The 11,863-nt window shown below is 37.9% G+C and overlaps 1 protein-coding gene across 12 annotated transcripts in view; it reads right to left on the bottom strand.

The window, feature by feature from the left end:
- Nucleotides 1-11,863, bottom strand: part of LOC107089148 (ankyrin repeat and SAM domain-containing protein 1A-like) — a 75,909-nt gene that overhangs the window by 7,267 nt on the left and 56,779 nt on the right. For 4 of the 12 annotated variants that reach the window (XM_015381751.1, XM_015381752.1, XM_015381750.1 and 1 more), the window contains 8 exons: nt 10,444-10,614; nt 9,011-9,148; nt 8,811-8,882; nt 7,728-7,811; nt 7,504-7,641; nt 5,687-5,863; nt 2,039-2,137; nt 1,262-1,359 (listed from right to left, as the gene is read on the bottom strand). In XM_015381751.1, coding sequence (XP_015237237.1) covers nt 1,262-1,359; nt 2,039-2,137; nt 5,687-5,863; nt 7,504-7,641; nt 7,728-7,811; nt 8,811-8,882; nt 9,011-9,148; nt 10,444-10,614 — 977 coding nt within the window. Of the gene's footprint in view, nt 1-284; nt 1,360-2,038; nt 2,138-4,547; nt 5,570-5,600; nt 5,864-7,503; nt 7,642-7,727; nt 7,812-8,810; nt 8,883-9,010; nt 9,149-10,443; nt 10,615-11,863 lie in introns of those variants that run through there. The other 8 variants (XM_015381756.1, XM_015381754.1, XR_001481419.1 and 5 more) reach the window with 7 other exon arrangements.

Genomic DNA, 11,863 nt, shown 5'->3' with positions numbered 1-11,863 from the left:
CTAATTAGTCATAAAAGTGCTATTCATGTGATATTTGTCATCACAAAACTTGGTTATCTATAACTTCTTATTACCCTGTAATAGCTATAATGTGACATAAAAGTATATTTCACTCCACAAGAGGTTTCAGTAGCTTTTTTTAGCTAAACAATTTATATCAACATTAGAAAACTTACTCAGATAATTTCTGGATTTGTTTTAAATATTTTTTAATGTGCAAAAAACTTATGCACAAAATGTGCACAAAATCTGTTTCCACTCTATTGTAAACATTATTTTCTTACTTTTTCTGCCTGTGTTATCTGTTGTCCTCTAGTTCTGTGGCAGCTGCAGGGATTATTGCTGATCCAGATCTGAGAAATAACAGCAGGAGCTGTGCTGAATTTTTTAAACGCAGGGTAACTACAAACTTAGACTTTGCCCCCTGCAGTGACTAGCTTTGCACAAATGACAGAAACTGTATGAGTCATGTTTTAAACCAAGTAAATTTAGATTTGCGGCATCTGCTAAAAAATATTAAAGATTATTAATGTTCTCAAATCTCTGCAAGAAATTTTTTTATTTCTTAAAATGTCAAACTGTTCATTTAAGAGTTAAACCCACAGACCAGTTTAACCTTACACAACATCTCTAAAAATACTTGAACTTGCTGTGAAGTCAAGTCTGAACAAATCAAAAATGAACATACTTGTTTAGCCTGTGGAGAAAACCGAAGGAAAACCAAACAAAAAGAATGTCTTGAAAGAGGAAGAAGAAGAATAAAGATGCAACCTTTGGGAGCTATCGGGGATTTGGAGGCAGATGCAAGTTGTCAGGAAGAGGAGGATGAGGAGGAAGAGGCAGTTTGGTCGAGAGAGAGCAGGGCCACTGTAAAATGAGATCAGTCCAGGATCATCCGTTCCAAGGCTCCGCCATTGGCTGCAGCAGCAACAGGCGAGGGAGGCTGCCGGGGATGTTGGGAGAGCTCAGGAGAGCCGCAGGAGTGTTTGTCATGGCATGTAGGAGGTCGGCGTGGGTTGCTGGGCAGGGCAAAGGAAGGTGCAGGAAGAGGCAGCCCTGAGGGATGCTATACCATCACAGTGAGAAGGCACGGGCTCACTTGTATATATATCTCTCTGAGTGTGTGTGAGAGAAAGAGATGAGCAGAGAACCGGATGCAAGGGTAGAGGCGAAAAGTACAAGGGAGGTGCAGTGAGGAGGGGGCAGCTGTGTGGGGGAGGGAGGGGGGAAGTTCCTGCCTCAGAATATGGTGGTCTCATACTTGGTGCTGACGGGACGCCTGTTGGAGTCTCGCTGGTCACAGAGCCAGGTGGTGCTGCCCAGCGACTGCATGTCGGCGTCCATCTCCAGGGGGTCAATCTGCCGGAGGGGGGGATGGGGAGGGAGGAGGGACGAGAGGAGGAGGTGTGAGACGTGTGGCAGTGGAGGCCATTTGCGCCACACTGGCGAGTCCTCAGCTCACACACACGTATATATGGATTAGAGGTACAGTCAGTCCAGTGATCAGGTTAGAATCACAGACACTGAGGGCTCAATCCACAGAGAATGGATGACATTTGACAGAGAAAACTCAGCTTCTGTGAGCAACAGCAGCAAACCAAACACATGACTCTCTGGGTGCTAAGGAATAAAACTGATAACTAGTTTAGAGGCACCGCCGGCTCTTTCCGGATGCCTATTTCTTTAGATTTTATGCTGATAAAATTACTTTAAAATAGCCTTAAAAAAACTGTCCTTTTACAACCATCTATCTGAAACAACCATGCCGTCATTTTTAGAGACTAAGTCAAATGACTCTTCCCACAAAACCTACGCTTACTTCACTTCAGCTCTTATATGTAGGATGGAGATGAGAGATCGGGAAAGTAAAGGGATGAGGAGGATAATGAGATCAAAAAAATATTAAGAACCACAAAAGCAAATAGTCAAAGTGCAAGGCAGAATCCCCCCAAAAATAATATAATAAACTGAGAAAAGGGAAGTTTGTTTGTAAGCAGATGTATGGTGACTGTGGGCTGAAAAAAGGAAAGAGAAGGACCTGGATTCCAGGGCTAACAGAGTGCAACGGGAGGAAGGAAGGACGGTGGGTAGTACACGTGTGACAGTGACAGCAGCGGCATTCGAGCAGAGGGGCGCCCTGGGAAGCAGGAGGACCAAGAAGACAAGAACAAAGACATGTTATAATAAAGAAGGCAGGAGAGGAGGGACAGAGCATTTCATGGACAGTGAAGAAACCCGGCAGCAGAATATTTAAACCATTTCTAAAAAAAAAAAAAACAAGTTTCCAATCAGGGATTTTTGGCTCTGAGTATCAACCGTCCAATCCCAGTTAGCATCAGCTGAGGACGGCGGCTCATGGGAGCTTTGGATTTCTACACATGCTGACGTGAGGTGCACGTGGCAGTGGTGAGGGTGGAGCAGAATGTGATTAATTAAACATCATCTTCATTTGTTTTGTCAGGGGCATCAGCTCTTTTGCATGCCTGACAAATATGGAGGGATTATGAAACAGAGAGTAAAGGCATGTGAAACATCCTTTACTCATCCTACGGAAGTGTAAGATGACCACAGACCAAAAAAAAAAGAAGTTACCTCAGATTATACTACAAATCCAATGTGTGGTTGTTTTGTGTCTCCAGCATTTTATTGTTTGGCACAGTCGTTATTGAATCCATTTAATTTATTCTTTGGCATTTATCCATCTCAGTTCAAATTCTAGCATCTTAATGTTTTTTTTTGCGTCTGTGAATTTTTAGCCACAGTTTCGGTTTATTCCTGCATATTTTCTTCATTTATGCATCTGTCAGAGAAACTCGAAGGAGCTTTGAATTTGGCTGACACTTACTAATGATCCATTACCATAAAAGTCTTTCCTAATTACTTTAAAACAAAGAGCAAGAGTGGGGTGTCAGATTTTCCCATATCATCTCTGAAATGCTGGAATTAGATGTGGGTTCACCACATGGATCAGCTGCTTATGTGGGGGCGGACAGTTTGCTTTAGGCTTAGTTTTTTCTGCGAAGCCATGCAGGCTGCTGTCAAACTACATACTTAGGACTGGCTTCACGGTTTCAAACAGTTCAGGGCAGAGGGGTGTGTTTTGGTAACCTCAGGTACATATCAGACTATCCCAAAAAACTGAACTATTAATGTAATTCAGATCAAAAGAAAAACTTCATAGATCTACTGCACAGAGTTTAATATATTCAAATTGTTTTATAATATTCATTTAGGTTTTGTATCACTTTTATTTATATATATGAAGGTGCTGAAACCTTTTAATTCCAAACCTCTTGTTTAATTGCCTGATTATTAAATTCAAACTGCTAATTGAAGCATCGTTAAACATCAAATTTTAATCCAACTGTTTCTTCACCCACTTTAAAATGCTACTGCAATATAATATTCTTTATGTAATTTACTTCTACTTAAGTTCTATTCATGTACGGCACTTTGAATGGTCTTACTACTGACCAATTAAACCAAAAAAAATTTAATTTGATGAAATTTGGGTTGCAGCTTATAAAAAAAAAAACTGTTTCCCAAAAAACTAGTTTATTACAAAAGACTAGTTAGAAATTATTTTTCAAAAGTTTGATGTTATGGCAGTTGTCCAGCAGATGTTCAGGGATAGGCTGCATTAAGGCAATCAGATACTAAAAGTAATTACAAGTGAAGTTGGCTCTATTCAAGCATTTTATGGAAAGTTGAGTGGAAACAAAAAAAAAACATTGTGCAAAAAGCAGCACAGCCAAAATGTTGGATATATTTAAAAATTTGCATAGTCAGCGATGATTTATTGGGCCGAGTCATCTGCTGTGGTTTGTCCGCTGTGATTTACCGCATCTGAAATCAGCACAGCCTTCTAGCTGGAGGATTTAGAGCAGTTCATGCATCCTCGTTAAAAAGCTTAATGAGATTTCGTTCTCAAGCAGGTGCCGGTGTCTCACCATATTACCGAAATACTGATACAATTAGAAAAAAAAATCATAAAAAAAACTTTGTCTGCATAGACAAGATGCTAATCAGAGGGTTAATTACCATGGTATCGCCTTACGGGATCAGGAGAGTTATCTATGGGATTTATGCTGAGCGAGTTTGCTGTCAAGAGGAAGATTAGAGACTAGAGACCCAACAATGCAGAGAGGATAAAGGCTTCCATTAAAACAACCTGGGCTTCATTAACTCCTCAGGAATGAACAGACTGGTTGCCTCCATGCCATGACGGAGTGATGAGACCTGCAACTACTTAGTGTAAATACTGACAGTATGTGGACTTCATTTTCATTAGGTGGACTTTTTTTTTTTATTGGCTGACTTATGTAATATAATTTTCTGAGAAACTGAGGTTAGAAGTTTTATTAGCTGCAAGCCAACATTTTTGAAAATTTAATTTCTTGAAATAAATGTATTCTCCCCCGTTTTTAGCAGGTGGGACAATATGTCAAGAAGATAAGACAATTAAAGTAAAAAGAAAACAACATATTTATCTTATTTCAAGTGCATACTATCTTATAATCCTGTTTAAGGGCAAAATACTAATTTTATTGGCAGATCATTTTACTGACCAGCAAAACAGGTTTTCATTTCAGTACATTTTTACCTATTTTTAGATAAATTTTTTCAGGACATTGATCACTCATTCTTTTGGAGAAAATAGAAGTTGTGATGAAGAGGAAATCTTGTGATAAATGAGCTTTTTAAAATAATACTCAAATGTACAGGGATGCAGCCATATTTGGGTAATACAGCTGATAAAATTGTGTTTGTTCCGGCCACACCACCATGTCATCCAATATATAGCTGTTAATGAGACATGTAAACACTAAAACCATTTAGGTTGTAACAACTGGAAATGTGTGGGTTTGGGCTTAGCAGGCTCTTTGGAGATGATGTATAAAAGCTGTTCAAACCAACAACATTCTGCAGCAACACGAACCATTAAATGTAATCACAGATGACAGGAATCAGTCCCCGTCTCATCTAAAAGCTAAACACTGAGCCAGCCTCATTATGCAGATGTGTGCATATACTCCATATTTTATAGTGAGAGGCAGGTGGTAAAACAAAATGATTTGTGTTTCTGCATAAGCAGTTGGTCCTGCGGTATCAGGTGACAGTGATTGCTGAATGTCTATTACATGCCTGCTGAAAGGTCAATATGTCAATACACCCCCCGGGGGGTTGGTAAACATTTTCGCAGCCCACTTAATCAGAGGTGAGAACTTGCGGGCGTGTCCGCCCACCGGGGGAATGAGCACTTAGAAACGGCAGCGAATATTTCATCTGACTGTAAGCAACAAATAAAGCTTTCATTCATCACTTTTTACCCCCCCCCGTATATGCACCAATTGAAAATCTCCACTGATCAGGAGTGACTTTCAGTGCTGTGGGGTATGTGAGAAGAAGCTGGTGGAAAAGTAATGACTCATCACTTTTTTTTCCCACACACAGCAAATCTTCCTTTGTAGGTGGCCTGTTGGGAATTGAGTAGGGAAGGGGAAAAAAATCGGTCATAAGGTCTGTGTATATTTTCTGAATTACTGACTCCACAGCTGCATATTTCTGCCTGGTCCTTCTCTTTAGCTGCATATTTCTGCCTGTTCCTTCTCCTTATAGAAATTATTTCAAAATAAAACAAAACTCCTAATAAAAGCCAGGTGCCTTCTTCTTTTTATATACTCACCGCTGATCTTCTCATGCTGTTCCACGACTGAGACACTGGGCGGCTGGTTTTGGTTTCGATGAACTCTGAGCCCATAGATGTTGGAGGCACATACTGTCTCGCCCTGGACTGCACTGCCATCTGATAAGCCACCTCGAATGCCTGCCCCAGTGTTAAGATAATCTCATAGGTTTGGATCTAGGTTGCGTAAAAGAAAAGCAGCATAACAGGGGAAAAGGTTAAGACAACGAAATGGTAAAGCTTTGTCTCAGTGGCCTGTCTTAGTAGAGCATTTACAAAAATATTGAAATTAAGTTATTTTATGTTAAATATAAAACTTACAAGGAAGCAGAAATTAATGCATAACTATTCAGCTGATTAGAAATGATCAACGGTTGTAGACATTTTCTAAAAAAAAATGATCTAAAAAGTGTGGCATGCCTGAATCAAAGTTTAGGACAGGATTTTTTTTTAACGAAAAATGTACAGACAGAATATACTCCAATATGGATGTATGCCAGGATTGAAAACATTTTTCCATAGCTATTATTATTTTTTTGTTACTATTATTAGAGTCTGGATGTAATTGCTTGTGTTAGGTTTATTCAATGATGATTATAAAGTTAATGTGTGTACATATGAAACATTGGAAAAATGAGATGCTTCACTCTGTTTACTGCAAACTGTCATGCAACGGTGGTAGAAAATTGCTGATGTTTGTGCAAGGCTAATCACAGTTATCAGAAGACCACTCTGTGCTGTGATTCAATCAGAGGAGCATTTTGTCCTATGACCTGATCAATTGCCTTGTCAGAAGAACGCTCTATTTTGTATCCCACCCAATGTGTTATGATCTGCTAATAAAAAGTCTCTGCAGAGGAAGTCAGTCAGAGAGTGGTGAGCTGAATGTAACTCTCTCCTTCTGCAGAAGTTGTTAAAAATCCCTCTTCTGTGTAGACTCAGTTCCTCTTTTACGAACCTACTTTTTTAACCTAACAGCTTGCTATACGCTTTCATTAGGAGCGAGGAACAAGAAGTGAATATAAATGCCAAAGTTATGCGTTAGGTTTTTATTATTAAAGAATTCAGAAAAATATATATTTTTTAAGATTTCTACTTTATGTTGGTCTGTTAAATAAAATTCCAACAAAATATTTTAGGATTTGTTTATGGCGTAGCAACATGTTGAAACATTCGAGGGCTTTTTAAATGTCTGGAGGACATTTTATGAAGGTTGCTTAAAAGTTTGAATGTTGACTAAAACTTTGTCTATGTATAAAGGCAAGAACGTATAGGCCTACATTATTTGGCCTCTTTTTTTCAACATGACAAACATGCTTTTCTTTTATCAATCTTAATGCCAACACATGCAAAATTCCCGAAATACAGAAGCCTTTAACCTGAATAACCTGCTTATCTCACTAATGTATCGAATAAGTTTTTGTACAAAATCTAGAAGTTAAAAGCTTTAAGAGATTTCCTTACTGATTAAAAAAATGATGAAAAGTGATTTCACAGCCTGCTTACAGTGGTTACTAATATATACCATTCAAAATCTAAATTCATACAACAAGTAAGAGAATGCAAAAATAAAAGTTTGGACTCCAATCAAGCCAGTTGATGAGCAGACAGAGGAAGAAAAATAGAAATAATAAATATAAATAAAATGAATGAGAAGCTTGTTAGGTTTAAATGCAGGCAGCTGCTGACAAACAAACTAAATTCCCTTTTTATCTACTCATTAATTAAATTATTTATTTTTTGTAGAAATCCTGTCTTGAGAATATCCTCCCAGGTTTACATGTTTCTTTGTTTTTCTTAAAGTGCAGAATACTTACGACTTCAACAGTACTGAAAACATGACAGAAGTGGTGTCCACTCTTTGAATCCTTGGTGATGTAAGCAAACGTACAGAGGTCATCCGGGTCCTGGGCGGCACACGAGATGTTTCTGATTTCATGCTCTGCAACTATAGTCTGACAGGAAATGTAAAAAGAAATCAGTCTCTATCTAGTGATAGCAGGGTTAGTGTTGACTGTTTAATAAGCACAGAGGATGGTACCTTTGAGGCAGCATCAATGAACTTCACACCTCTGTAGGTGATGGACAGTATGACAACTGGGCCCTTTTTGGAATCCTTCGATTTCTAGAATAAATGAGATTGAAATCATGGTTCTGTTTCGAAAAATAAACAGTTACTAAAATAAGAGCAGTGGGACTTTCCAAAGCACATCTTTTTTATTGATACCCTTTCATTTGGGGATTGTTGTTCTTTTACTGGGATTAATCAATTACTTATTTTGTTAAGTACAAAAGTAGTTTACTTGCTGTTATTATGACCATGAATGTTGACTTTACCAAATTTTTCTCAAAGATACGTATATATAACCATCCATATTTCTAAATCAGTCAACATGTTGCATCCCAACCACAAAGGTGTTGCCAACATGTCAAGCTTTGTGAGAGTAAAACCATACTGAGGGGCAAGAGAACCGAGCGTAATGCTTGTGCATTGCACAAAATAGTTGTAAAACTGTAGGCTACTGTATTACTATTCAGTTTGACTTCAATTGCAAACAACTAAATGGTTAAAACGTGAACTCTGTTAGGTGCCCCATTAGAACATCCATCACTAGCCAACACCAGAGATGGTGCCTTTAGGGATAAGTTGATGTTTCAGGCATGGTTTTTCAAAGCTCTGAATACAACCCAAATGATTTAAGGTGTTATAAATAACACCTTATGTATGTGATGCATATGCTGCCAAATTCAGGGCCAATAATTAACTAACATTAATCCAGAAATTTGTTAATTCAACAGAAGCATGTGGTCCAACCGTCTAAAGGCTACTGGGGGAGTATGCTTTGAGCCTGTGCAAATGATTTTAACTTTATGTGAATTCATTAAAATCTAGTATAAAGTTCAAAACTGTGCACCCTGTCCTATTGTTAAAAGAAATTCAAGCTGTCCATTGCATTATATGTCAACTAAAAATTAATAATATCTAAACATTTAATACTATCCCCATTATTAGAGTGTCTAAACCTTGGAACAGAATCATGCATTTGGCTCATAATAAAAAAAGAATATATAAAGCTGTTTGAGTAATGATCAAAAAAGAAAAAAAAAAATCTTTCAAACTTACCCTTATTTTTGCACAGGCATCTTGTGTGGATTCAATCCCTCGTAAATCCCTGATTATCAATGATCCTAAATACTGAGGAAAAAAAAGACACATTTTAAATGCATTATCATCAATGTTAATGAAAGATCAAAGAATAGAAAGAGACCATAACAGATGATCTCTTTTTACCTGGTCCGCTGAAGACAGAAAAGGATACTTACTGTTGCCTCGTACCTGCAGGAGTCCAGGATGAGCTTCTCAGGCTGGTGATGCCAGGCAGACACGGTGGCGTACGTGGCAGACTGGCTCTGGGGCCGGAAGTTTAAACGAGACTCTTTTTGGCGTTCACTGTGTCGCTCCTGCAGAAATGCAGTGTCACAGCCCTGTTTCATATCTCTGCATCCTACCTTAAACAGCTAAGAAAGGGATTTTACCTAAACTTTGGGTAAAAGATTCAAAGAAAAATACTTTTTGACTTCAGATACTAATATGTGTCTGTTAAGCTGCCGAGTCAAAAGACCTCTAACTGCTGCATATTAAAGTAAAAGCCTCTGAAGTCTGTCTGGTCAGCATTTTATAGTAAGGCTCTTTTTTTTATATATATATTCCAGCAAGCTCATAAATATTCATGCATTTTCAGCCTTTAGGTCAGTGCAGGATGTGCTGAGCTCTTTCATAAATCACATGTACTTATTATAATACTACACGCTCTATCAAAAATCTATGGATTGAAGATGTCATTCTCACTTAGCAGTGCAACATATTCCTTATTTTGTTTTGGGGATGTTCCTGTGTCTTTTTCTTTCTTGGCCTCAGTGAGGCAGAGACCAGGATTGCAACTTGACTGTTTGTGTCGCAGCTTGACCTTTAGCAAATGCTCAAATTTGATCACAAGGATATTTTTAGCTCAATCCCTTGCAAAATAATCCAAGACGCTCAGGGAGGATGATCTGAGCTTTGTGAGATGAAACACAGCTGTAGGGCAGGGTTATAATTTGAGAGGCATATTTTAATTTTCAGCAAAGTTGTTTTTATGAAAAATGAATGATTATATGCAAATGCAAGAACAGAATTCTTGCATAAATGCAAAATGAATGGGTCATTCCTATTTTTAGCATTTTTTTGCAGAGAATTTGACCAAAATCTAGCAAACATTTGAGCTTCAACTTTTTTTTTTTTTATCCCTGCTTTCGGGGGTATTTCTGTGTTCTCACCTGAAGAAACTGGAATAAATCCATCCAAATATTTCAACCTTCAGGGACCATTGACTGAGCTTAGCCTGCTGATCTTGAAGATATATCATTAATATCTGCAAGGAGTTGCAGACTTTATAGCCACAGAACACTGCAGTGTTATTTAATATTTTTATTTTTTATCCTACCAGATAAAAAAGGTTTTAATAGAAAATGCATTTAATAATTGTGACTAAATGGACAAAGAGGCATTTCTTTTTTAGAGCAAGACTGGATGGAATTAAAATCTGCCCACTAATTATAAGGCTGTATTAAACTGCGGATGAACATAACAGTTCTGCCTCTGGGAGGAAACCAAATGTGCTGAATCCTCCTCAATTTTTAAACTATTGATTCTCTCATAATAAGCTGTGGTGGGTGGATTCTTTAACCGAAATAAGTGAAAGAAGTGAAGAACTTACAACAGAACGCGGCCTCTCATTATAGGAACGCAGGGAAATGCTACAGTCTTGGTCAAGTGCTCTTCGCCTTCTGTCCGATTCGGTCAAGGGGAGGAGCATGTCCATGGAGCGACTTGTGTAGGGGTCAAGCTGACTGAGGGGTGAGGTGGTCTGGGATAGGAGGTCATGAAACTGTAAGAGAAACACAAAACATATTAACAGTTTGACAGCACTGGCCTCTCTTCAACTCTACTTCTGCCAATAGACAATTTTTTGTTAATTTTAGCTCAATATAAACTTCCTGAGAATCAGACCTCACTGTTTTACTATTCTGAAGCCAATGCTGTCAAAATGCATCTGTAATTAAAGAATATTTTCCTGAAATCAAAAAGGGTATGCTCTGATTAGGAAAACCATTCACCATATAATGCTGCTTAAATCTATAGTTATTTAAGATATATCAACACAAATTACGGATATCTACTGTACCAATCCAAAAAACAGGACGATTTTTTTGCTGTAGAATGGAAGAATAATTTCAACTTTTTTTCAGGTTTTTTTTTTCAATTGCCATTACACTGTCACTAGTACAGAACATCGAAATGAAGTCTCTGCATTGAACCAATCCCTTTGGGGAGCAGTGGGCTGCCATTGTGCGGTGCCCAGCGAGCAGTGTGGGATTAAGGGTGTTGCTTCAAGGAGCCATTGTGTTAGTCTGTGGGAGTGGGGCTTGAACTCAGAACCTCTAGGATCCAAGCTCAATGCCCTAAGCACTGGGTCCCACTCCAAAGTTGCAGTCTTGATGTGTGTGGGAGCCATAAATGAAATTAAGGTAATGTTTTAAAATATAAATATGCAGTGGTGGTTCTGGGCTAAATTTACCAGTGGAGCCAGTACTTTTTGCATTGGGGCATTAAACAAAAGAATATGACAAAAAAAAAAAAAGGCCAAAAGCTCATTGGCTGATAATCAAGTAAACCAAAGAACGATTTGTAGCGCTTGAAAACTCTGATCTAGCAGATGAAAAATGGGATCTTATCTTAATATGACTGAAGCCGAAAATTCAAAAACTTATTTTTGTAACATTGATTAAATAAAACTGCAAAAAAAAAAATAAATAAAGCAACAAAAGGTATTTTAATCATCATCAGAAATGAAACGACCAAACCTCAGCCAATCAGTGGCTCCTAGTTTGTCTGTTACAGCAATAGTGACCTTTCAATTCTTAATGGTCTTAAGCTAACAGTAACTTTGGAAATTACCACTAAAAAGTAGATTCCGACTTTGAGAACAACCGTAGTTCTAATTATACAGTATAATAAATGACAGCGCGTACATCTAAGTAGTTAACAGTTTCATTAAAAAGTTTATACTATTTATTTTAGTAACACAATTCAAAAAGTTTAATTTACTTTATCTTAACATGCATGGTGATATATTT

The sequence above is a fragment of the Cyprinodon variegatus genome, unplaced genomic scaffold (assembly GCF_000732505.1).
Source record: "Cyprinodon variegatus isolate N-32 unplaced genomic scaffold, C_variegatus-1.0 Scaffold241, whole genome shotgun sequence".
Lineage (NCBI taxonomy): Eukaryota > Metazoa > Chordata > Actinopteri > Cyprinodontiformes > Cyprinodontidae > Cyprinodon > Cyprinodon variegatus.
Note: the sequence above shows the minus strand (reverse complement) of the source record. Positions and strands in the feature narration are given on the sequence as shown.